Raw genomic sequence first — 26,122 nt, 5'->3', positions numbered from 1 at the left:
TGCTCCTGGCTTCCAGACTTCTAGGATGCAGTTCCCTGACTCCTGACTCCCTTTCAAGTCTCTTCCCTGTCCTTAGCACAGGGCAGGACCGTGGGATGTGATGCCACTCAGGCACCAGGGCAAGAAGTGGTCCACAGAAGAGAAGGGGATTGGCAGTTTGGCTGGGCAGAGGAAACGAGAGAGCTGCACAAGTGGCACTGCCCTGATCCACCACCACAAAGCACCCCCCGGGAGGCAGTGAGCTGCAGCAGGGCAAGGGCACAGGGCTCAGAGAGTCCTTGTGGCACACACAGGCTGTGACAGCTCCAGGCCTCCTGTGCACAGCAAGGCTAAAAGGTGGCAAAGAGCCCTTGGAGTCCAGTGCCCACCTGGGACCTGGTGGAGGTGAGCCCCACTTGTCTGTGACTGCTGGCTGTGAGGCACAGCTCCAGCACCCAGGGGAGCCCAGTCCACAGCCTGTGCTTGAGCCCAGAGCCAGCAGCGTTTGCTTGAGTCCTGAGCAGGGAGGGCTGGGCCAGCTCCTGGAGAGCAGCTCTGCAAGCTCTGCCCGGGGCCGCAGCATCAGGATCCAGTCTCCGGTGGGTGCCTCCCTGGTGCCTTGGTTCTCCTCTCTCGGGGGCAGGGCTCAGCCCCCCGCAGCTCCAGTGCCACCACTGCGATCCACACAAGTGCCAGCGGAGGTGGGGAGGAGGGAGATGCCCCTGCGGAGTTCCAGCTGCAGAGGGCTTCGTGACTGCTCCCTCCGCTGCTGCCCCCAGCCCCCCTCGCTGTCCCTCACCGCCCCCCTGCTTCCCAGCGCCGCCGGAGCTGCCCAGCCCGGAGGCTCTCCGCACGGGGGCAGCTGGGGCACTGCAGGCTCTGGTGCCTGCCTTTGCCCTCAGCCACGGCAGAGGCTCAGCTCTGTCCTCTCCTGCTGCTTCCTTGTCCTCCGGGACTGGCCTCGGCCCCCAGCAGCTTCCCTACTGCTTGCAGCTGTAGACCACCTCCTCCTGCATGCACTGCTGGCACTCCACGTAGCAGCACCACTGCACCTGGCAGTGGCAGGCGAAGGTGACCAGCCTGCTCTGGGTGTTGTAGCCCCTGCCGCAGCACATGCTGGCACAGCTGCCCTCCCGCGAGCAGCTCCGCCCGGCCGTGCCCAGCGAGTATTTGCTGGGGCGGCAGAAGCTGGGGGAGTCCTCCACGTAGACCAGGTCGGTGGAGCGGGGGGAGGCAGAGCTGTGCCTGTGTCCCTGCGGCCCGGCCAGCTCCGAGTGCCCCACGGCGTCGTTGGTGGTGCTGAAGACCTTAACGGCGTCGTCGTAGCGCAGCTTCAGCAGGCGACCGACCTCGTGGAAGGGAGAGAGCTGCTTCCAGCAGGTGCGGACGGCGCAGGAGCCGGAGACGCCGTGGCACTTGCAGGTGGTTCTCAGGCCGCTTCTCACCGCCTGGACAGGGAGGGAGGCGGCAGCAGTGAGCTGCTGGTCCAGCTCGGGGCAGCTGCAACAGCTCAGGCTGCAGCCGGCCTGGGGCTGCTCCGGGCCCGTTCGTTTTATTACTCCTCCTTCGTGCAGGAGAAGCAAAAACCCAGAGCAGAGCACAGAGACAGTCTCAGAACGAACCCGGCTGGAAGCGACCTCCAGGATCACCGAGTCCAACCTCTCACCTAAGCCTTCTGATTTGCTGATCCCTGCCTCTTGCAGCCTCCTCTGGAACACCTCCAGCCATGGGCACTGCACCACCTCCCTGGGCAGCCCATCCCAGTGCCAATCACTCTCTCTGCCAACAACTTCCTCCTCACACCCACAGCTTGAGGCTGTGTCCCCTTCTTCTGGCTACAGCCTCCCTGCAGGCAGCTGCAGGTAGCAATGAGCTCTGCCCTGAGCCTCCTCTGCTGCAGGCTGCACACCCCCAGCTCCCTCAGCCTCTCCTCACAGGGCTGTGCTCCAGGCCCCTCCCCAGCCTTGCTGCCCTTCTCCAAACACCTTCCAGCACCTCAGCATCTCTCTTGAGCTGAGGCCCCAGCACTGGGCACAGCACTCAGGGACTCCTAACTCCCCTCCAGCCCTGCCGGCGCCGCTCCGTACCTTGATGCCGACGTTGGTGTTGTGGATGTCCACCTTGGCCCGCAGGTCCTTGCCGACCCTCTTCTGGCCCAGGAACTTCTTGAGGAACTTGGTGCTGTAGCGGAGGTTGTCCCCACAGACCCCCCACTGCCAGGCCTTGCGGTTCTCCAGCCCCGGGGACTCGTCGCAGGTGCAGCGCTCCATGCGCCCTGCGCTGCAGGCTCTGGCCAGGGAGTGCGTCAGCGCCGCCGCCGACACCGCGTACAGGAAGGCAGTCTCCTTGAAGCCTGCGCAGGGCCAGGGGGCAGAGGCGAGGTCAGCTCTTTGCCCCCACCCTGCCTCCTCCTGCCTGCCTCTCAGCTAGCCCCTGGGGGGAGCGTGGCTGGGCTCTGCCGGGGCGAGGGCAGAATCCTCTCTCCTCACAGGCACAGCTACTGACACTGCCGCACAGGCAGTGCCACTGGCACTGCAGCACAGGCAGTGCTGACCACGGCCAGTGCTTCTATGCTCCACAACCTTCCTGGGCAGCCTGTGCCAATGCCTCACCGCCCTCAACCTGTACCAGTGCCTCACTGCTCTCGATCTGTGCCAGTGCCTCACCACCCTCTTCCTAAGGTCTGATCTCAGTCTCCCCTCCTCTAGCTTGGATCCATCCCCCTGGCCCTGTCACTACCCAGCTAAAGCAGAGTCCATTGCCTGACCCAGAAGGCAGCACCAGAGCAGCAGCAGGGACCTGTGAGGAGCAGATCCCAGAGTGGCAGCTGGAAGTGTTGCTGCTCTTTGTGAGGCAGAGGAGAGAGGCTGCCAGTGGGAAGGAAGAGGAGGTCTGAGAGTCGCTCCCAAGGCAGCTGCCCTCTCAGGGAGGGAGCATTCTTGGCTGTATGAAATCATCTCCTGATCCTCCAGAGCAGGCAAGAAAAGTTCTCCAAGGCTTCTCCCCAGCTGCCAGAACAGGTCTGCAGTTGCAGGAGATATTTTACTGTGTCAGTCAGGAGCCCCTGGAAGTGTTGGGGCATGCCAGGGGCAGGGGAGGAGGTGGGTTCCAGCCATTTGAAGCTGAGGATTATTCAGTTGTCATTGTCAAGCTCTTTGAGGCTGATGAAGGTGAAGATGTCAGAAAGTCAAAGCGAGCACCAGGAGCAGCGCAGTGAAAACACACAGCAGAGCCCTGAGGACAGGCAGAGGTTGCTGGGGCTGATTAGTGTGCAGCAGAGCAGCCTGAGGGCTGCCTTCAGTGCTGGGGATAAAGATGTGCAAGCAGGAGCCAGGGTCTGCCCAGCGGTGGCCAAGGGCAGCACAAGGGGCTCTCGGTGCCAGCTGGAGCAGAGGAGATGCCAGAGGAACAGGAAGGAAAACTTCTTCACTGCGAGGGTGCTGGAGCCTGGAGTAGGCTACCCAGACAGGTTGTGGAGCCTCCAGCTCTGGAGGCTTTCAAGCTCCTGTGTGCCCTGCCCTGGGTGCCCCTGCCCTGGCAGAGCTCTGCAGGGCCCTCCCAGCCCCTGGCATTCTGTGACTCTGTGCAGCTCTCCCACGAGGAGAAGTTGGGCTCGAAGAGGCAGTAGGAAGAGATCCCAGAACCTGCTGCTCCTCTTTTAGATCCACAGCAGATGGGGAAGGGAGGAGGAGGTCAGGGCCCAAGTGTGCACCCCCTTGGCTGTGTCTGAGCTGTCTCAGGGCTCTTAGCTCTGTGGTTTTTAGCTCTGCCTCGTTCAGCCTGGTCCTGAAAATCTCCAGGGAGGTTGTGGAGCACAGAAGTTTCTATGCTCCACAACTTCCCTGAAGGTGTTCAGCACCAGACTCGATGAGTCCTGGATTACTCTGTGCTGGTGGGAGGTGTTCCCTGCCCATGGCAGGGGGTTGGCACTGGATGCTCTTGAAGGTCTCTTTCCACCCAGTCCAGCATCCCATGATTTTTCAGTGTCACCTCTGATGTGCACCCAGAGCAGAAAGTCAGCGTGGGAAGCTCTGGTCTCAGACACAAACTTCCAAGCCAGGGCTGTGAACTCCTTCCCATTTCCTAAGCCCTCACAAACCAGGAGGAAAGCTGAGGCCAAGACAGCTGTGACAAGGTCCCACAGTGCCCTGCTGCCATCCCTGGGCAGCAGAGGGGAACCCCTTGCAGAACCCTGGGGAGACCTCCTCTTGAGTGCTGCCTTCAGTTTGGGTCTCCCCAGTTGCAGAGGGACAGGAACTGCTGGAGAGAGCCCAAGGGAGGGCTGTGAGGATGAGGAGGGGACTGGAACTGCCTGGTGAGGAGAGGCTGAGGGCCCTGGGGCTGAGAGTCTGGAGAGGAGAAGCCTGAGAGGGAATTGGATCAATGTCTGTAACTGTCTGAGGGCTGGGGGTCAGGAGGGGGGGACAGGCTCTGGGGGTCAGGAGCGGGGGACAGGCTCTGGGGGTCAGGAGCGGGGGACAGGCTCTGGGGTCAGGAGGGGGGGACAGGCTCTGGGGGTCAGGAGCGGGGGACAGGCTCTGGGGGTCAGGAGGGGGGGGACAGGCTCTGCTCACTGCTCCCTGGGACAGGACAAGCAGCAGTGGATGGAAGCTGCAGCACAGGAGGTTCCAGCTCAGCACAAGGAGAACTTCTTGCCTGTGAGGGTCCCAGAGCCTGGCACAGGCTGCCCAGAGAGGTTGTGGAGTCTCCTGTGGAGCCTTCCCAGGCCTGTCTGGATGTGTTCTGTGTGCCCTGAGCTAGCCTGGATGGTGCTGCTCTGGCAGGGGTTGGACTGGATGAGCTCTGTGGGTCCTTTGCAACCCCTCACATCTGTGATCCTGTGATCCAACCTTCAGCTCAGTGGATCCCACAGCCCAGCAATGATGGAACCAGCACAGGTTGGGCAAAGTCATCTCCTCCCTTCCCTCCTTTCATGGACTCATGGAACCATGGACTGGGTTGGCTTGGAAGGGACCTCTAAGGTCACTCAGCCCAATCCCCTGCACTCAGCAGGGACATCCTGCACTAGATCAGGCTGCCCAGATCCTGAGATCCTGCCACGGGAGCCTCACTTTGAATTCAGTCTCCCGGGACGGGTCCCAACCACCTCCCTGGGCAACCTGTGGCAGTGCTCCTGCGAACCCCAGAGGCACTGCGCAGCTGGCAGCGGCAGTGCCAGCCCAGGGCTACCTTGTACCTCTCTTCAGCAGGCTGGCACGTCCCTCCAGGCTGCAGTTCCAGCGCTCGCTGCGGAACTGGAACTGGCACTCGAGGATGCCGAGGCGCACAGCGTCGCGCAGCGTCTCGGCCAGCCCTGGCTCCCGGCGGCACAGCCGCTTCTGCCTGCGGGACAGCTGCAGCAGGTCGCACTGCTTGACGTGCCCCTTGCCCTGGGCAGCGGCTGCGGAGGGGCTCAGCGATGGGAAGTGAGTCAGAGCTTCTTTGCCGGTCAGGCTGGAAGGGAAGAGACAAAGGCGGTGAGAGGCGGCAGAGAGGCGCGGGGCGGAGATGCTGCGAGCAGGGAGCTGCGGGAGAGAGGAGCAGCAGCAGAGAGGTGCTGCGGGGCAGAGGGAGAAAGGCAGCAGGGGAGTGGTGGGATGGGGTGGGTGGGATGGGAGCTTCAAGAGGAGGAGGTTCTGACCCTGCACACACACCTCTGCCCTGGGCAGGGAGAGCTTCTGCCAGCACAGGGTGCTCAGGGACTCATCCAGCCTGGTGCTGAGCAACCTGTGCCAGGCTCTCACCACCCTCAACCTGTTCCAGGGTCTCACCACCCTCAACCTGTGCCAGGCTCTCACCACCCTCACTCCAGCTCCAAACAGCTTCAAGCAACTTTCCAGGGTTGAGTGCCCTGGGACCATGCCACAGCCAGAACCAGCAAAGACCCAGAGGGAGATGTTGGTGAGCACCTCCCTAGAGCAAGCAGCAATCATTTTCTGGATGGAAGAATAATGAGGGCTGGCAGGGCTCTGCTGTGAGGCCAGGCTGGGAGAGTTGGGCTTGGGCAGGCTGCAGGAGAGAAGGCTGCAGGGAGACCTTCTGGTGGCCTTGGAGTGTTTCAAGGGTCCAGCAGAGCTGGGGACAGAGTTGTGAGCAGAAGCTGTTGGGCCAGGCCAAGGGGGGATGGTTGGAAGGTGAGAGAGGAGCTTGAGAGTGGAGAGAAGGGAGAAATGTTTGGCAGTGAGGGTGGGGAGAGCCTGTGCCAGGCTGCCCAGAGAGCTGGGAGCTGCCCATGGCTGGCAGCAGTGCAGGGGAGGCTGTGTGGGGCTGTGAGCAGCCTGCCCTGGGTGGGGAGGTCCCTGCTGGCTGCAGGGTGGCACTGGATGAGCTCTGGGGGTCCCTTCCCAGCCAAGCCTCTCTGTCAGTCTGATCCTGCTGCAGAGATACAAATCCATGCCCTGTGGCTGCCTCCCTCTTGACTGCTCCCTGACCTGCTCCTGCCTCTCCTCCAACCTCCCTTGTCCCACTTTGCTGGGGGGTAGGACTGGATGAGCTCCGGGAGATGCCCCCTGCCTGGCACCATTGCAGGTCAGGCTGGACAAGGCTCTCTAGAGGGAAGTTTCTCTGCCCACAGCAGAGGGTTGGAGCTGGGTGGGTTTTAGAGCCCCACCCGAAGCAGTCTGTAGCTCTGTGATGTCAGACCCCACTCAGGGCTCTGGAGGACACCAGAAGCACTGCAGCTGCAGTTTCTGCCCTGCACCTACTTCACGGCCACCTGTTTCTGACCCAGCTGCCTGTCTCTGTGCTCCTCCCAGTCTGAGCAGGCCCAGGAGCTGCAGCCCAACTCAGCTGGCCTAACCCCACAGCCCTCCTGCATTCCTCCCCACGGCAGCCCACAGCCCCCAGAGGCTCCCTCCCGAGGAACCAGTGTTGTTAGCTGACACGTGGAGATCATCCAGGGACCTGCCAACCCACCCAGAACCTGGGAATTAGCCAAGTGTTAACCTCCCATTAGCCAAGCATTGACCTTCAGAGCCCAGGCAGGTGGGAAGAATCTCTTAATGCCTTTGGCACTGCTCAGCCAGGGGCCAGGATCAGGAGATGGGCACTGAGAGGCAAGCAATGGCCAGGGAGCACTGGAGACAGAAAGGGGCCAGGCTCAGGCCAGACTCCAGAGAGACTGCACAGCTTAAAGCCCTGGCAACCAACTGGCACTAGCATGCACAGAGGACAGCCACAGCTGATGCACAAAGGCCACACCTGCAGGAACATTCCTGTGTGGGCTACCCCTGGGCGACCCTGCCCCGGCAGGGAGGTTGGACTGGAGGGGCACTGGAGGTCCCTTCCAACCTCTCATGTTCAGTGGTTCTGTGAAATGGATCTGGAGACTTTGCTGAGAGCTGATGACCTGCACAACACAGCTCAGCACAGCACAGCACAGCACAGCTCAGCACAGCGCAGCACAGCTCAGCACAGCTCATCACACCTCAGCTCAGCTCAGCACAGCACAGCTCAGCACAGCACAGCACAGCTCAGCACAGCACAGCTCAGCACAGCTCAGCACAGCTCAGCACAGCACAGCTCATCACAGCACAGCACAGCGCAGCACAGCACAGCTCAGCACAGCACAGCTCAGCACAGCTCAGCACAGCTCAGCACAGCACAGCTCATCACAGCACAGCACAGCGCAGCACAGCACAGCTCAGCACAGCACAGCTCAGCACAGCTCAGCACAGCTCAGCACAGCACAGCTCAGCACAGCACAGCACAGCACAGCACAGCTCAGCACAGCACAGCACAGCTCAGCACAGCTCAGCTCTGCACAGCTCAGCACAGCTCAGCACAGCACAGCTCAGCACAGCACAGCACAGCACAGCACAGCTCAGCACAGCACAGCACAGCACAGCACAGCTCAGCACAGCTCAGCACAGCTCAGCACAGCACAGCACAGCTCAGCACAGCTCAGCACAGCACAGCACAGCTCAGCACAGCTCAGCACAGCACAGCACAGCTCAGCACAGCTCAGCACAGCACAGCACAGCACAGCTCAGCACAGCTCAGCACAGCTCAGCTCTGCACAGCTCAGGACAGCACAGCACAGCACAGCACAGCACAGCACAGCACAGCACAGCACAGCACAGCTCTGCACAGCTCAGCACAGCGCAGCACAGCACAGCACAGCACAGCTCAGGACAGCACAGCACAGCACAGCTCAGCACAGCACAGCACAGCACAGCTCAGCACAGCACAGCACAGCTCAGCACAGCACAGCTCAGCACAGCGCAGCTCAGGACAGCACAGCACAGCACAGCACAGCTCAGCACAGCACAGCACAGCTCAGCACAGCGCAGCTCAGGACAGCACAGCACAGCACAGCACAGCACAGATCAGCACAGCTCAGCACAGCACAGCTCAGCACAGCTCAGCACAGCACAGCTCAGCACAGCACAGCACAGCACAGCTCAGCACAGCTCAGCTCAGCACAGCACAGCACAGCTCAGCACAGCTCAGCTCAGCACAGCACAGCTCAGCACAGCACAGCACAGCACAGCTCAGCACAGCACAGCTCAGCACAGCACAGCACAGCTCAGCACAGCTCAGCTCAGCACAGCACAGCACAGCACAGCTCAGCACAGCTCAGCTCAGCACAGCTCAGCTCAGCACAGCACAGCACAGCACAGCTCAGCACAGCTCAGCACAGCTCAGCACAGCGCAGCTCAGCACAGCTCAGCACAGCGCAGCTCAGCACAGCACAGCTCAGCACAGCTCAGCACAGCACAGCACAGCTCAGCACAGCACAGCACAGCGCAGCACAGCACAGCACAGCACAGCTCAGCTCAGCACAGCACAGCACAGCTCAGCACAGCACAGCACAGCACAGCTCAGCACAGCTCAGCACAGCACAGCACAGCTCAGCACAGCACAGCGCAGCTCAGCTCAGCACAGCACAGCGCAGCTCAGCTCAGCACAGCACAGCACAGCTCAGCACAGCACAGCACAGCTCAGCACAGCTCAGCTCTGCACAGCTCAGCACAGCTCAGCTCTGCACAGCTCAGCTCTGCACAGCTCAGCACAGCAGGGAGTGGACTAGGCAAGCTTCTGGGCAAAGGCTGAGTGGAGAAGAGTGGGCAGGAGTCAGCACAGTTTCTGCAGCCTGCTTTGGACAAGTCCTTGGGGAGAAAGCCCAAGGAGAAGGTAGATGCTGCAATCTGCCTGGGCTGGTACAGCTGCTGGGTGCTCAAAACGACTTGTGTGTGGAGACAGAGACAGACACAGACAGAGACAGATACACAGAGACAGACAGACACAGACAGATAGATATAGACAGAGATAGACAGAGACAGACACACAGAGACAGAGACAGACAGACACAGACACAGATACAGACAAACACACAGACAGAGACAGACACAGACAGATAGACACAGACAGAGACAGATAGAAATAGACAGAGACAGACACACAGAGATAGACAGAGACAGACACAGACAGAGATAGACACAGACAGACAGAGTGGATGCCTGACACCAGGGGAAAAGGAATTCCAGAGCAGAGGGCTGTGGACTCATGGCTGACCTGCAGGGAGGGAGGGAAGCTTGTGCCCAGCTCTGGTACTCCTGGGGGGTGACATTGAGAGAGTAACTGAGGAGAAATGGAGCTGGGGGGAGGGGAACAGGCTGGGGTCCAGCTGCAGCTCTTCCAGAGCAGCTCTCAGATGCAACCATGAGAGAAAAATCCATCAGGGACCATCCAACAGAGCTGCCTCATCCAGCCTAGCCCCGAACACCTGCAGGGAGGTGTGGAGCACAGAATCACAGAATGTGATCAAAGATCATGCCTAGGATCATCTCAACGGTGCCTATGGATCATCTGAAGGAGGCCTATGGATCATGTCAAGGATCCCACATGGATCATCTCAAGGATCCTCTGTGGATCATCTGAAGCATCCTCCAGGGTGCTCCATGAGCACAGAGGTCAGAAGGTGCTGTTGCCATTCTCCAGCCCCTGAAGGGTTCTGGCTGTGAACCATGGGGAAGCTGTTGTGGAGGGCCTGTAGGCCCGAAAAGAGGCTTGTTTATGCCTTGCCCTGCCTGGACATGTTTTTCTGCCAGGACCCCTGGGTGTAAACAGGTTGTGTAAGCCCCACACACCCAGCTCGTGTCTCCCTGAGGTAAGCCCATGTGATCCCCATATTTGGGAAAGTCCAGGCAAGTGGCATTTGCCTATTACGGTAAGGTTTGGCTGACTGCCAACCTGATTGGTCATTCTAGTGGCCAAGAGGCCACACTCAATAAATAGGGGTGCACAGGGAAACAAAATGCTCACACCCTTGCTTGGATGCCATTGCTCACTCTCGGAGCCTCACTCGCAGCTCACCTGTCTGTGTACCTTACTTGCAGAGCTCACTTAAGCCTGCCTATATATATATATGTATATGTGGAGCCCATAGTCTCCCAGCCAGCTGTGCACATCTGCATGCCATTGTGTTATCAGGACCAGATCCTGCATTGCTTTTACCTACAGAGCTCAGACTCCCAGCAGCTGCGCACATCCTGCATGCTGCTGCCTATCACTGCCTGGTAAGCGCCACTGCCGCTGAGATAACCAGGAAGCAGACTCTGGATTGTCTGCACACACAGGGCCTGGTAGCCATGAGAACCATGCCAGAGACAGCACAATGTTCTCCTCCTATACCTGAGATCCTGCCAGCTGAGAATCCCTGGACAGAGCATCCAGAAGGAGCCAGCAGCACCAAGGCAGAGATTGCATCTCCACCAGGAGAACCAGATCAGAGACCACCATTCCCCCACAAACTGGGAAGATTCATCCTTTCCCCTCAAGCCAGGAGGATTCCAGCCTCAGAGTCCACAGGCAGAGACCCCCTGAAGTCTGGACACTTACAGTAGGCTGTGACATAGCCCCGGAGGGTGATCATTGATCAGTCCAAATTGTGAGTAAATCCTTGAATGCCTCTGTAATTTCTATTACCTCTGCCACAAAGCAGAGAGCAGCTTTCAGCTCACCCTTGCTGGGCAAACACTGTAAGACCCCAGGTGGCACTAAGCCGAGGGGAAAACTCTCTCTGTGGATAGTTTGAATGTTTGCCAGTTGTCAGTAAGTTTTGCAGATATGTGTCCTAGAGTGTTCATAACCGTGTGAGAACGAAGATTACTACTGAAGCTCAGTGGTTGGGGGCAGCAAGAGTTCAGGATATTGGAAGTTAATAAATATATCTGTATCTTATAAATATCCTCTGGCATTAGTTCATTCCTCCCCTCCACCACAGCTGGTGTGAGGGCAGAGCACCTCTCTGCGGCATAACCTCAGCAGGCTCAGGACAGGCACCACGAGATCCACCTCTGAGGAACTTGCTTCCATCTCAGCAGCTCTCAGCAAGCACAGCCTGGGGCCAAACACGGAGCAAAAACACCAAGGCCAAGTCACCTTCTACACCATGCAGAGCAAAAGCTTCATGGGACAAAAACCCAACGGCCAACCCAAGCACTTCTAAAGCTGGACCCAGCAGCACTTTGGATCCGGACAGAGGCAGTGCAGCCTCCTGCACGAGCTGCTGCTGCCTGGCAAACTCCATGCTCCTTCCTAAACTGATTCAGTTGTGGACTCCTGAAGGTGCAGCACACCCTGGGAGGTTCCTCCGGGACTGGAGGCTGGAGGTGGTTCCCTGAGGAGCAGACAAAGCAAGCAGCAGCTTGGATCATCCCAGATGTGTGGCTCCTCTCTGCCTGGCACCGCAGGGAAGCAGGAGAGGGTGACCTCACTGTGCCTGGAGGGGCTGCAGGCTGAGAGCCTGAGGCTGGTTAGTCTGGAGAGGAGAAGGCTGAGAGGGGACCTAAGCAGTGTCTGCAGATACCTGCAGGGTGGGTGCCAGGGTGAAGGTGCCCAGTGACAGGACAAGGCACAACAGGTACAAGCTGGCACCCAGGAGGTTCCACCTCAGCATGAGGAGAAAATTCCTTGGTGTGAGGCTGCTGGAGCCTGGAGCAGGCTGCCTGGAGAGGTTGTGGAGCCTCCTCTGCAGACTTCCAAGCCTCACCTGGATGTGTTCCTGTGTGCCCTGCCCTGGCAGGAGGTTGGACTGGATGAGCTCTGCAGGTCCCTTCCAACCCCTGGCATTCTGTGACTCTATGAAGTACACCTGACCTCGTGGGTCCTGATCTAGTGGAGGGTGTCCCTGCTGAGCGCAGGGGCTTGGACTGGATGAGCTCTGCAGGTCCCTTCCAACTTCTACCATTCTGTGATTCTGTGGTTCTGTGACCCCTCAGAGCTCAGGATGCATGGCACAGGAGCAGTGCACAGACACAGCTCTCACAGCTCCTTTCTCACCTAACCTTCAGTTTAAGAGAGATGTTGAGGTGCTGGAAGGTGTTGAGAGAAGGGCATCAAGGCTGGGGAGGGGCCTGGAGCACAGCCCTGTGAGGAGAGGCTGAGGGAGCTGGGGGGGTGCAGCCTGCAGCAGAGGAGGCTCAGGGCAGAGCTCATTGCTGCCTGCAGCTGCCTGCAGGGAGGCTGTAGCCAGGTGGGGTTGGGCTCTGCTGCCAGGCAGCCAGGGCCAGAAGAAGGGGACACAGCCTGAAGCTGTGCCAGGGCAGGTCTAGGCTGGATGTTGTTAGGAAGTTCCTGGCAGAGAGAGTGATTGGCACTGGGATGGGCTGCCCAGGGAGGTGGTGGAGTGCCCATCCCTGGAGGTGTTGCAGAGGAGGCTGCACGAGGCCCCTGGTGCCAGGGGTCAGTGAATCAGAAGCTGTTAGGTGAGAGGTTGAACTCGGTGATCTCAAAGGGCTTTTCCAACCTGCTTCATGCTGTGATGCTGTGATTCAGGTTAGACAAGCAGCAGAGAAGCCCAAGGAGTCGCCCCGGGTGGAGCAGCTGCCCAGTGGCACAGCTGGCAGCAGAGCCCACCCTGAGTCAGACACAGCTGAGGCCACCCCTGCGAGCGGAGGCTCTGCAGGCTCTGGCTGTGCTTTCCGAGGGTAAATCCGAGGTGGGACGAACATTGCCGGGAGGTTGCATGTCCAAGGTGCAGCTCTCTGCAGCGCACCGCGGCCCCGCGTGGCTCGGGCTCCTTTATCTGCCCATCAGCCGGCAGGAGGAGGCAGCTCCGCATTAATGCACACCTGCGGGCGCGCCGCGGAGCCCACAGCGCTGCCTGCGCCCTGCTCTGGGGGCCGAGCGCTCGGCTAAATCCATCCATTTCCTTTAATCTCCTTCCAGCCGCATTCCAGCTGCTTAAGAGACCTTTAATGAGAGCCTTTTCCTGTGCGGTGCTTCCATGTCCTCTGGATCTGAAAGCCCCGAAAAATGTGCCTCTGCCTCCTCTCCCAGGCAAGCAGCGAAATCAAAGGCAGCCACAACAGGGCTCATATCTGATCCCAGAGGCCTTTCATCTTCCCCAGCAGCACCTACACCCCGCAGACACTGCAGCAAGCCCGGGGAAGGGCTCCGGGGACGTGGCACAGCGACATCGGACCCAGGGCACCGCCGCGGCAGCGCCGCAGCTCCTCTCTGCCTGGCACCGCAGGGCAACAGCTCTAATCCCTCCAGAACCGCTCTGCTTAATCCTCAAATGCCAGTCCCTGGGCAGATGGGTGGGCAGCAGCTGCTGTGCTGGCCCGACCAAAGGGCATGCACCCCACAGACTCGCGTCGGGTTGGAAGGGACCCTCCGAGGGCATCTTGCTGAAGAGAATCTGGGGCTGAGGGGGTCAGAAGCAGCCATGGAGAGTCCTTCCCTCCTGAGAGGGGACTGAAGAGGGTCTGGGGCTGAGGGGGTCAGAAGCAGCCATGAAGAGTCCTTCCCTCCTGAGAGGGGACTGAAGAGGGTCTGGGGCTGAGGGGGTCAGAAGCAGCCACGGAGAGCCTTTGCCTCCTGAATGCCTCTGCAGTCCCACATCGCCTCTGCCCTGTGGCCACTGCAGGCAGCAGGGACACCTCCAGCCAGAGCAGGCTGCCCAGGGCCACATCCAGGCTCAATGGCTGCAGGGATCTGGCTTTGACCACTCAATCCCTGGGCAACTTTGTACCAGCTGCTGCCCACAGAGGGGGTGGCAGAACCCCCCCAGAGCAGGACCTGTGGTAAACTCTTGATCTCAAGGGGGTTTGCACTGTCCTCCATCAGAGCTGTCATGTCAGACCCTCTGGCAGGTATCTTCATGCCTCTTATCTTCCAGGTTTCTGCTCCTCACAAAGAGCTTCAGTCACAGCCCCAGGAGGGGCTGGTGGGAGGCTGTGGGTCGAAATCCTTTGGGATGAGATGGGTTCTTGATTCTTCTTTCCCCCTCCTTGCTGCAGGCCCTTTTGGGAGCCATGAGAGATGCTGTGTCCAGAGAGTGACTTGGTTTGGAAAATGAATTCTCCTGAACTCCAGGGAGCAGCAGAGAAAATTCCTCACACCAGAGAGTGTGGGGTGAGAGGTTTGTGCTGTGTCAGCCAGGTGAGGGTCTGGATGGGAGCCCTTCCAGCCAGTGCTGGGCACCACCTGGCTTGGGCACCCTCACTGGGCTCTTCACCTCTGTCTGCTCTGGGCTCTCACAGCCATGGGATCATAGAATCTTGGAACTGTTTTGGTTGGAAGAGACTTTTAAGATCATTGACTTCAGCCCAGCCCCACCATGGGCACCAAACCCTGGCCCCAGTGCCATGGCCACAGGTTTCCTGAACACCTCCAGCCATGGGCACTCCACCACCTCCCTGGGCAGCCTCTGCCACTCCCTCACCACTCTTTTCCTCCTCTCCAACCTCCCCCTCCCCTGGCACAACCTCAGGACATTTCCTCTCCTATCCCCTGACCCCAGGCAGCAGAGCCCAACCCCCTCTGGCTGCAGCCTCCTCTCAGGGAGCTGCAGAGAGCAATGAGGTCTCCCTCAGCCTCCTCTTCCCCACACTGCACCCCCCCAGCTCCCTCAGCTGCTCCTCCCCAGTTCTCTTCTCCAGACCTTTTCCCACCTGTGTTGCCTTTCTCTGGCCCTGCTGCAGCCTCTCAATGTCCTTCTGGCAGTGAGGAGCCCAAACCTGCACCCAGGATCCAGCTGTGGCCTCCTCAGTGCCCAGCCCAGGGGCACAATCCCTGCTGGCCTCCTCTGGACACACTTGGCCTGAATCCTTCCACCTCTCAGCTCAGTGCCATGGAGCACCTCCAGCTAGCCCTGGGTCTCAGGGGCAGTCCACAGTGCCCATCAGCCCAGGCCAGCAGTGGGGGCAAACCTCACACAGCAGCTCTGGACTAGCCACATTCCCTGGAGCATTCCCTGCAGGAAGCACTCAGCACCCAGCAGGATGAGTCTATGGAAGATATCATCTCCTGAGATGGGACTGAAGGGAACCAGAAGCAGCCATGGAGAGCTCTGATCTCCTGAGATGGGACTGAAGGGAACCAGAAGCAGCCATGGAGAGCTCTGATCTCCTGAGATGGGACTGAAGGGAACCAGAAGCAGCCATGGAGAGCTCTGATCTCCTGAGATGGGACTGAAGGGAACCAGAAGCAGCCATGGAGAGCTCTGATCTCCTGAGATGGGACTGAATGTGACCAAAGGCAGCCATGGAGAGCTCTGATCTCCTGAGATGGGACTGAAGGGGACCAAAAGCAGCTATGGAGAGCTCTGATCTCCTGAGATGGGACTGAAGAGGATCTGGGGGCTGAAGGGAATGAAAAGCAACCATGGAGAACTCTTCGCTCCTGAGATGGGGGCCGAAGAGAATCAGAGGGCTGAGGAGAGCAGAAGCAGCCGTGGCCAGCCCTTGCCTCCCGATTGCCTCTGTCCCACATCCCCTCTGCCGTGGTCCCTGCAGCCTCCACCCGTGCAGGGCTGGCCCGGGGCTGCCCTGCTGCTCTCTGTCTGTCCTTGCTGCTGCCAGCCTCTCTTTGACCACCCTGGTACCACCTGTGCCTGCAAAAAGAGATGCTGCCAGGAGCCTTCCTGGCACACTGCAGCCTGAGAGGAGTCCCAGCATGGCCTCAGTCAGCTTGGCAGGACCAGAACATAGAATCACAGAATCAAGCAGGTTGGAAGAGAACTCCAAGCTCAGCCAGTCCAACCTATCCCCCAGCCCTATGCAGTCAACCAGACCATGGCACTAAGTGCCTCAGCCAGGCTTCTCTTGAACACCTCCAGGCACGGTGCCTCCACCACCTCCCTGGGCAGCCCATTCCAATGCCAATCACTCTCTCTGCCAGGAACTTCCTCCTAACATCCAGCCTAGACCTCCCCTGGCACAACTTGAGACTGTGTCCCCTTCTTCTGTTGCTGCTTGCCTGGCAGCAGAGCCCAACCCCACCTGACTACAGCCTCCCTGCAGGCAGCTGCAGGCAGCAATGAGCTCTGCCCTAAGCCTCCTCTTCTGCAGGCTGCACCCCCCCAGCTCCCTCAGCCTCTCCTCACGGGGCTGTGCTCCAGGCCCCTCCCCAGCCTTGCTGCCCTTCTCTCAACACCTTCCAGCACCTCAACAGCTCTCCTGAATTGAGGGGCCCAGAACTGGACACAGCACTCAAGGTGTGGCCTGAGCAGTGCTGAGTACAGGGGCAGAAGAACCTCCCTTGTCCTACTGGCCACACTGCTCCTGATGCAGGCCAGGATGCCATTGGCTTTCTTGGCCACCTGGGCACACTGCTGCCTCATCTTCAGCCTACTGTCCACCAGCATCCCCAGGTCCCTTTCCTCCTGGCTGCTTTCCAGCCATTCCGTCCCCACCTCCAGGAACCTTTGCAGGAGCACTCAGAGCTGGGAGCAGAGTCCCTGTGTGGGGCAGGTTTGGTGCAGCAGTGCAGTGGCAAAGAGCAGCCACAGGCAGGGAGGGCACCTGGGCAAACTGGGGAGACCCACAGCTCACTGGCACCTCCAGCAGGGTACAGGGGAGGTGAGGGCAGCACTCCTGAGGGCACTCACTGAGATCACATTTGACATGATCACAGAATCACAGAATGTTAGGGGCTGGAAGGAACCTGCAGAGCTCACCCAGCCCAGCCCCTGCCAGGGCAGGGCACCCATCTTGATGGGGCTGGAAAGGCTGCAGGGCAGGAGGCTCCACAGCCTCTCTGGGCAGCCTGCTCCAGGCTCCAGCAGCCTCACACCAAGGAAGTTTCTCCTCATGCTGAGGTGGAACCTCCTTGGTGCCAGCTTGTACCTGTTGTGCCTTGTCCTGTCACTGGGCACCACCAAACAGAGCCTGGCACCTTCCCCCTGGCACCCACCCCGCAGGTAGCTGCAGACACTGCTCAGGTCCCCTCTCAGCCTTCTCCTCTCCACACTCAGCAGCCCCAGGGCTCAGCCTCTCCTCCCAGCAGAGCTGCTCAGGCTCCCCAGGCACCCCTGCAGCCTCCCCTGGGCTCTCTGCAGCAGGTCCCTGTCCCCCTCGGCCTGGGAAGCTGAAACTGGGCACAGCTTTGCAGGTGTGGTCCTGGCAGGCTCCCAAGTCAGTTGCAGCTTTTGCTCCCTGAGGGTGCCCAAAAATTCCCCCATCCTGAAAGGGGAGGAGTTGTGCCACTGACTGATGGGAGCAGGATCACCATGGGCTGCAGAGGGCATGGGTGGGCTGGCAGAGGAGCAGCTGTGGGTGGGGAGGGGGGAGCTGTGGGTCAGGGTGGGGGAGGGGAAGCTGTGGGTCAGGGGGAGGAGGGGGAGCTGTGGGTCAGGGTGAGGAGTGGGAGCTGTGGGTCAGGCCAGCAGCCCGTGTGTAGCTCCTGCCCTGCTGCTGCCTCTCTGCCTAGCACAGGTGCTCCGGAGCAGCCCCAGGGCAGTGCTCTGCCTGCCCGGGGGGGCTCAGGTCAGGCTGCCCAGGCAGGAGCTGCAGCCTGCTCCCCGCAGGTCTCCCCAGGGGAAGCTTTAATCAAGTTTGTGGCTTCTGCCTACCCAACAAAGTCCTACCCGAGGGAGGTCCCTTCCTAACCTTAGACCCTGCGAGGAGCTCTTTGCCCTCCAGGCTTTCTAAGCTGCTTTTCCCTTTGTGCCACACAGCTCCTGAGAAGGCAACAGGAGGTCTAGAGAGACTCTACCCACTCACCCAGCCGAGGGCTTGGCACCCTGAAGGAAAAGCCTGGCTAGGAGGGGGCAGCAGCACGGGGGAGGCCTGGAGCAAAGGCCAGAGCAAAAGAAGCACAGAGGAAGCTCAGAGGGGTCCCTGCCTGCAGCTCCTGGGTTCCTGCACCTCTTCAGCCAGGCAGGCCCAGCACAGCCTGAGTAACAGCTGGACCACATCTGGTGCAGAGCTGATCTCAATCCCCCTTTCTTAAAATGGGGCTTTAATTTACCCCTCTGCAGTTCAAGGGCTGATGGAGCTTGATCCTGGCATCAGAGAGCCCAACAACCCCACACACATCTGCCCACAGCCTAAGAAAGTCAATGGAGCTGCTCAGAGTGGGGCTAGGGAGATGCTCAGAGGGCAGGAGCTGCTCAGGTAGGCTCAGAGTGGGGCTAGGGAGATGCTCAGAGGGCAGGAGCTGCTCAGGTGGGCTCAGAGTGGGGCTAGGGAGATGCTCAGAGGGCAGGAGCTGCTCAGGTAGGCTCAGAGTGGGGCTAGGGAGATGCTCAGAGGGCAGGAGCTGCTCAGGTAGGCTCAGAGTGGGGCTAGGGAGATGCTCAGAGGGCAGGAGCTGCTCTCCTATGAGGACAGGCTGAGAGAGTTTGGTTTGTTCAGCCTGGAGAAAGCTCTGGGAAAACCTTGTTGTGGCCTTCCAGTGCTTAGAGGGGGCTGCAGGAGAGCTGGGGAGGGACTGTGTCAGGGCCTGGGGAGTGGGGGGAGGTGTGCAGGCTGCAAACTGACAGAAGGAGGTTTGGATTAGCTGTGAGGAAGAAATCCTTCACTGTGAGGGTGGTGAGACCCTGGAGCAGGTTGCCCAGAGCAGCTGTGGAAGTGCTCAGGGCCAGGTTGGGTGAGGCTTTGAGCAACCTGCTCTAGCTGAAGGGGTTTCTGCCATGGCAGGGGACTGGAGTCCCCCCTGCCTGCCGTGTGCCTGAGCCCCTCCTGCCTGCCGTGTGCCTGAGCCCCCCCTGCCTGCCGTGTGCCTGAGCCCCTCCTGCCTGCCGTGTGCCTGAGCCCTCCTGCCTGCAGTGTGCCTGAGCCCCCCCTGCCTGCCATGTGCCTGAGCCCCTCCTGCCTGCCGTGTGCCTGAGCCCCCCCTGCCTGCCATGTGCCTGAGCCCCCCCTGCCTGCCATGTGCCTGAGCCCCTCCTGCCTGCCGTGTGCCTGAGCCCCTCCTGCCTGAGGTGTGCCTGAGCCCCTCCTGCCTGCAGTGTGCCTGAGCCCCTCCTGCCTGCCATGTGCCTGAGCCCCTCCTGCCTGCCGTGTGCCTGAGCCCCTCCTGCCTGCCGTGTGCCTGAGCCCCTCCTGCCTGAGGTGTGCCTGAGCCCCTCCTGCCTGAGGTGTGCCTGAGCCCCTCCTGCCTGCCATGTGCCTGAGCCCCTCCTGCCTGCCATGTGCCTGAGCCCCTCCTGCCTGCCGTGTGCCTGAGCCCCTCCTGCCTGCCATGTGCCTGAGCCCCTCCTGCCTGAGGTGTGCCTGAGCCCCTCCTGCCTGCCATGTGCCTGAGCCCCTCCTGCCTGCCATGTGCCTGAGCCCTCCTGCCTGAGGTGTGCCTGAGCCCCTCCTGCCTGCCATGTGCCTGAGCCCCTCCTGCCTGCCGTGTGCCTGAGCCCCTCCTGCCTGCCGTGTGCCTGAGCCCCTCCTGCCTGCCGTGTGCCTGAGCCCCTCCTGCCTGCCGTGTGCCTGAGCCCCTCCTGCCTGCCGTGTGCCTGAGCCCCTCCTGCCTGCCGTGTGCCTGAGCCCCCCCTGCCTGCCATGTGTCTGAGCCCCTCCTGCCTGCCATGTGCCTGAGCCCCTCCTGCCTGAGGTGTGCCTGAGCCCCTCCTGCCTGCCATGTGCCTGAGCCCCTCCTGCCTGAGGTGTGCCTGAGCCCCCCCTGCCTGCCATGTGCCTGAGCCCCTCCTGCCTGCCATGTGCCTGAGCCCCTCCTGCCTGCCATGTGCCTGAGCCCCTCCTGCCTGAGGTGTGCCTGAGCCCCTCCTGCCTGCCATGTGCCTGAGCCCCTCCTGCCTGCCGTGTGCCTGAGCCCCTCCTGCCTGAGGTGTGCCTGAGCCCCTCCTGCCTGCCATGTGCCTGAGCCCCTCCTGCCTGAGGTGTGCCTGAGCCCCTCCTGCCTGAGGTGTGCCTGAGCCCCTCCTGCCTGAGGTGTGCCTGAGCCCCTCCTGCCTGAGGTGTGCCTGAGCCCCTCCTGCCTGCCATGTGCCTGAGCCCCTCCTGCCTGAGGTGTGCCTGAGCCCCTCCTGCCTGCAGTGTGCCTGAGCCCCTCCTGCCTGAGGTGTGCCTGAGCCCCTCCTGCCTGCCATGTGCCTGAGCCCCTCCTGCCTGCCGTGTGCCTGAGCCCCTCCTGCCTGAGGTGTGCCTGAGCCCCTCCTGCCTGAGGTGTGCCTGAGCCCCTCCTGCCTGAGGTGTGCCTGAGCCCCTCCTGCCTGAGGTGTGCCTGAGCCCCTCCTGCCTGCAGTGTGCCTGAGCCCCTCCTGCCTGCCATGTGCCTGAGCCCCTCCTGCCTGCCATGTGCCTGAGCCCCTCCTGCCTGAGGTGTGCCTGAGCCCCTCCTGCCTGAGGTGTGCCTGAGCCCCTCCTGCCTGCCGTGTGCCTGAGCCCCTCCTGCCTGAGGTGTGCCTGAGCCCCTCCTGCCTGAGGTGTGCCTGAGCCCCTCCTGCCTGCCATGTGCCTGAGCCCCTCCTGTCTGCCATGTGCCTGAGCCCCTCCTGCCTGAGGTGTGCCTGAGCCCCTCCTGCCTGCCGTGTGCCTGAGCCCCTCCTGTCTGCCATGTGCCTGAGCCCCTCCTGCCTGCCATGTGCCTGAGCCCCTCCTGGCCGGGCTGTGCCTGAGCCCCTCCTGCCTGAGGTGTGCCTGAGCCCCTCCTGGCCGGGCTGTGCCTGAGCCCCTCCTGCCTGGCCGAATGCAGAGGCAGATGCTGATCCAGGGTCTAAGGTGCCCTACAACTCACCAGCAGCTTGGGTGCCAGATGCTCTCCTCCTGCCGTCAGCCCCACCAGGACTTCTGAACCCCTCCAGTGCCTCTCAGTCTGTCATCTCCAGCCTGGCTTTGAAACCAACCCCACACACCACATCTTAGTCACTCCCAACCTCCCCTGATCCCTCAGGCTTTGGTTTCCTCTTCTGACTTTGCAGTGAACAGTGAGACCACACAGGACACCTTGACACGAGGGGGAACTTCTTGCCTGGAAGGGTCCCAGAGCCTGGCACAGGCTGCCCAGAGAGGTTGTGGAGTCTCATTCCCTGGAGCCTTCCCAGGCCTGTCTGGATGTGTTCTGTGTGGCCTGAGCTGGATTGGATGGTCCTGCTCTGGCCGGGGGGGTGGACTCGACGAGCTCTTTGGGTCCCTTCCAGCCCCTGACATCTGTGAGCTGTGAGCCTGTGACACCTCCGAGCCCAGCCCCTCCAGGGAAGAAGCCCTGAAAGGTGACACTCAGCACCTCAGCTCCGAGCAGGGGCAGCTCACACTGACCCCCTGCGTCCGGGAGCAGCTGACAGGTCACTGTCACGGAGCCAGGGGTCACTCAGGTGGCTTTAACAAGGGAGTGCAGCTCCAGTAGCAGCCAGGCAGCAGCTCGTGTGGGTTAGCTGGGCTGGGAGCACAAAGACCTTCCCTGCACCAAGCCCAGCCCCGGGCATGTGCCCCGCTCACTGGGAAGCCAAAGAGAGCTCCTCTGCGGAGCAGGTCCAGAGACAGACTGGGGATGGTCCAGCAGGGAGAATCCTCCCTGGCAGCACTGCCTGGGTCGGGGCTGGGCCACAGGACGCAACTGATCAGCTCAAACCTTGGCTGGGCTGGGGAGCGGCGCGGCAGAAAGCAGGCACCAGCCACGGTCCTGGCGAGCCGACACAGGGAGAGGTGCGGGGAGGGGCAGCAGAGAGTGACTGAGACCCTTCCACGAGTGTCAGGCAGCACAGACCTGGCCTGGGCTCACCCACAGCAGCGTCTGAGAGAGTTAACCTTTGTGTCGCCTCCACAAGCCCTGCGAGATGGGCACCAGCGGCTCAGACTCTGCGGAACCTGCCTGAGAAGCAGCTCACAAAACCGAAATGAACCAAACCACAGCAAGACCAAACCAAAGCAAAACCAAACCACAGCAAAACCAAACCACAGCAAAACCAAACCAGAGCTAAATCAAACCAGAGCTAAACCAAACCAGAGCAAAACCAAACCAGGGCAAAACCAAACCAGGGCAAAACCAAACCAGAGCAAAACCAAACCAGAGCAAAACCAAACCAGGGCAAACCCAAACCAGGGCAAAACCAAACCAAACCAGAGAAAAAAAAAAAAAAAAAACAGAGCGAAACAAAACCAAACCAGATCAAAATCAAAACAAAACAAACCAGAGCAAAACCAAACCAGAGCAAATTCAAATCAAACCAAACCAGAGCAGAACAAACTAAACCACAGCAAAACCAAACCAAACCAGAGCAAAGCCCAAAACGAACCAGAGCACAACCAAACCAAACCAAAGCAGAGCAAAATCAAACCAAACCAAAGCAGAGCAAATCCAAACCCAAGCAACCAAAAAACCCCAAAACAGAACAAAACAAAACAATTAACTTACAGAAAAACCAAACCAAACTCCAAACCCCAAACACAAACGAAACACAATCCCCGCAGAAAAGAACTACAAAGACTTAACCTGAGCCCAACAAAGCAGAACAACTCTTCCCCAGAAATCCTGCCTTGCCCAGCTGTGCCACCCACCCTTGCCTCAGCCCAGGCACACTCACGTCTGAGCGGGGGACACAAACACGCAGGGCCCCCGAGTGGTCCCAGGCTGCGGCACCATCTCTGCCCCTCTGCTCCCCGCACAACTCCACCCCTGGGCTGCTTTAACCCCCGGGCGCCCACACCTCACTCGCACCCCTCTGCCAGCCTCCTTCTCCCACTTTTCTCCCCCCCGAAGAAGCAGCCTGGAGAGGGACATCGACTGCAGCAGCTCCCCTGGGCTAATTCCCGCTCTGCGCCCGGCCGGGGCACAGCTCCAGCAGGGCAAGAAGCCGTCTGAGGAATCCAGTTCCCAGAAGAAGGAGTCTTCCACCGCTCCTCCGACCCACTCCCGCACGCACTGAGCCTTACCCTTTCTGCGGGAGCACCGCGGAGCCTCCTGCCACAGCCTGCACCCCAAACTTCCTGCAGCCCTCTCCCCGCTGCGGGGATCTCCGCGGGCTGCGGAGATGCTCGGGGGGCTGCGAGGATACTCTGGGGATCTCCGGGGGCTGCGGGGATGAGCCGCGGGGATGAGCCGCGGGGATGAGCCGCGGAGACGCTCCGGGGATCTCCGGGGGCTGCGGGGACGCTCCCCGGGCTGCGGGGATGCGCTTGGGGCTGCAGGTGCGCGGCCCGGCCCGGAGCCTCTCCCGCACCCCGCAGGGCTCCGGCAGGGACCTGTCCGAGGACCGAGCAACCCCGCGGAGCCTCCGCGCCTGCCTCCAGCAGCTCCTCCGCGGCAAAAGCTCTCTCCCTCCCCGGTGTTCCCAGCGCTGCGCCGCGGGTTTTGCGCTCTCCCTCCCCGGTGTTCCCAGCGCTGCGCCGCGGGTTTTGCGCTCTCCCTCCCCGGTGTTCCCAGCGCTGCGCCGCGGGTTTTGCGCTCTCCCTCCCCGGTGTTCCCAGCGCTGCGCCGCGGGTTTTGCGCTCTCCCTCCCCGGTGTTCCCTCCAGCGCTGCCCCGCGGGTTTTGCGCTCTCCCTCCCCGGTGTTCCCAGCGCTGCCCCGCGGGTTTTGCGCTCTCCCTCCCCGGTGTCCCCTCCAGCGCTGCCCCGCGGGTTTTGCGCTCTCCCTCCCCGGTGTCCCCTCCAGCGCTGCCCCGCGGGTTTTGCGCTCTCCCTCCCCGGTGTTCCCAGCGCTGCCCCGCGGGTTTTGCGCTCTGCCCGGGGCGCGGAGGCGGTGCCGAGGGCCGGTCCCCGCGGGCGGTGCTGACCCGAAGTAGGCGGCGGGCGGCGGCGGCAGGAGGATGAGTATGAAGAGGAGGATGAGGAGCAGGCGGCACAGGGCGGCTGCGGAGCGCATGGTGCCGGCGGTGCCGCTCCGCGCTCGCTGCGCGGCCGCCCTGCGCCGCGGCTCTTTAAGCGAGGGCGGAGCAGCCTCTCCCCCCGGCCCAGCCCGGCCCGGCCCGGCCCACAGCCGCCGGCGGCGTCGGGACGGAGGGCGCCGAGCACCGCCGGGGCTGTGCCGGGAGCCGCTGCCCCCAGCCCCCGGGCGGGCCGGGCCGGGTCCGTCCCGCGGAGCGCTCCAGGTGCTGGTGCTGGGTGGAGCCCTGTGGCACTGCCAGCGCTGGGTCGGGGCTTGGATGCGATGATCCTAAAGGATCTTTCCCACCCTGAACCTCTCCACAGAACCGCAGCAGTGTTTGGCTTGGAAAAGGCCTCCAGGCTCAGGCAGTCCAACACCAACCCAGCCCCACCATGGGCACCAAACCCTGGCACCAAGTGCCATGGCCACAGGTTGCTTGAACAGCTCCAGGCATGGGCCCTCCACCACCTCCCTGGGCAGCCTCTGCCAATCCCTGACCACTCTTCTACCTCTCCCCTGGCACAGTTCCAGGCTGCTTCAGCATGCAATGGTGCCAGGAGATGCAGCTGGGGAGCATCCCCCTGCAGACCTTCCTGTGGCTGCGGCCCTGCAGCACAGCTCCTGCAGAGGGAGGAGAGCAGATGGGTGAAGGAGATGCAGAGGGACCTGCCGTGCCTGGGCACTCAGCCATGCACAGAGCAAGGAGACCACAGAATCACAGCAACAGGTGGGCAAAGCCCCTCAGGGGCACCAAGCCCAACTCTGCAAGCTTCACCCCAAACCACAGCTCCAAGCACTACATCCAAGCCACCCTGAAACAGAGCCAGGCTGGGTGCCTCCAGCACCTCCCTGGGCAGCTCATCCCAGGCCCTGACCACTCTCTCCATGAAAACTTCTTCCTCATGTCCAATCCAAACCTCCTCAGCCTCAGCCTGAGGCCATTCCCCCATGTCCTGTCTCCAGCTCCCTGTGGGCAGAGCCCAGCAGCAGCATCTCCTCAGTGTCCCTTCAGGCAGCTGTAGACAGCAATGAGCTCTGCCCTCAGTCTCCTCTTCCTCACACTGCCCATCCCCAGCTCCCTGAGAGGTCCTCACACACAGCCTGGTCCCTCAGACCTGTGTCCCCACAGAGGCAGGACACCAGCAGGCATCTTGCAGAGGCACTGGTGGGAAGGACCCCTTGGAGCTGCTGTCAAACCCAGGTGAGGGTCGCTGGGACTTTGTCCAGCTCAGGCCTGCAGACCCCTGTGGGTGCAGCCCCCCACACCTCTCTGGGCACTTGTCCTGTGGGTGCATGACCCTGCAAGGGAAGCAGCTTGGTCCTGCCAGGTGCAACCACACAAACCTTCATGGAGGAACTCACCACAGATGTGGAGCAGGTCCACAGAGGACAACACAGGGTCTGGAGCAGAGGGCTGGGGAGGAGCAGCTGAGGGAGCTGGGGGGGTGCAGTGTGGGGAAGAGGAGGCTGAGGGAGACCTCATTGCTCTCTGCAGCTCCCTGAGAGGAGGCTGCAACCGGGGGGGGGGGGGGGGGGGAGTTGGGCTCTTCCAAGTAGCAAGTGATGGGAAGAGAGGAAATGGCCTCAAGTTGCCCCAGGGCAGGTTTAGGTTGGACATGAGGAACAATTTCTAGCCCCAAGTGGTTGTCCAGCCCTGGAACAGGCTGCCCACGGAGGGCAGGACAGAGCCCCCATCCCTGGGGGGAGTCAAAAGATGGCATTTCAAACCAGGGCCATGGCTCAGCAGCAGGCTTGGTGGTGCTGGCTTAGTGCTTGGGCTCCACCAGCTGAAAGAGCTTTGCCAGCCCAAACAGTTCCATGGTTCCCCTGCAGATCCCCAGAACCCAAGAGTGGCCATGGGCACAAATGTCCACATTGCTGGGGCAGTGTCCACACTGGAGAGCTGCCAGGAGGGAAGGTTCTGGGCAAGCTGGGCTTGGTCTGATGCCCTGGAGGGGAACTGCCCTGCTGGAGGCAGCTGTGGAGAAAGGCCTTGGGGTGCTGGTGGGCAGCAAGTTCTGCACGGGCAGCAATGTGCCCTTGTGGGCAAGAAAGCCAATGGCAGCCTGGGGGGCATCAGCAGGGCTAGGGAGATTCTGCTGCCCCTCTGCTGTGCCCTGCTGAGGCCGCTCCTGGGCTACTGTGTCCAGTTTT

General features: G+C 61.2%; 1 protein-coding gene across 1 annotated transcript; it reads right to left on the bottom strand.

The window, feature by feature from the left end:
* Positions 1-797: 797 nt before the first annotated feature.
* LOC135191809 (protein Wnt-9b-like) lies at positions 798-23,965 on the bottom strand. The gene is made up of 4 exons (XM_064174408.1): positions 23,037-23,965; positions 5,177-5,433; positions 2,067-2,332; positions 798-1,427 (listed from the first exon to the last, which is right to left on the bottom strand). Exons 1-4 carry the CDS (start codon positions 23,963-23,965, stop codon positions 960-962), a joined length of 1,920 nt encoding a protein of 639 aa, XP_064030478.1. The 3' UTR covers positions 798-959.
* Positions 23,966-26,122: the final 2,157 nt, after the last annotated feature.

The sequence above is a fragment of the Pogoniulus pusillus genome, chromosome 40 (assembly GCF_015220805.1).
Source record: "Pogoniulus pusillus isolate bPogPus1 chromosome 40, bPogPus1.pri, whole genome shotgun sequence".
NCBI classification, from domain to species: domain Eukaryota; kingdom Metazoa; phylum Chordata; class Aves; order Piciformes; family Lybiidae; genus Pogoniulus; species Pogoniulus pusillus.
This window is presented reverse-complemented; position numbering and strand designations above follow the sequence as displayed.

Coding starts and splice junctions, on each gene's coding strand:
- LOC135191809 (XM_064174408.1), bottom strand. CDS start 23,965: ATGCGCTCCGCAGCCGCCCTGTGCCGCCTGCTCCTCATCCTCCTCTTC. Junction 5,434..23,036: donor GCGGTGCTCCCGCAGAAAGG/GTAAGGCTCAGT, acceptor CTTCCCTTCCAG/CCTGACCGGCAAAGAAGCTC. Junction 1,428..2,066: donor ACACCAACGTCGGCATCAAG/GTACGGAGCGGC, acceptor CTCCCTGTCCAG/GCGGTGAGAAGCGGCCTGAG.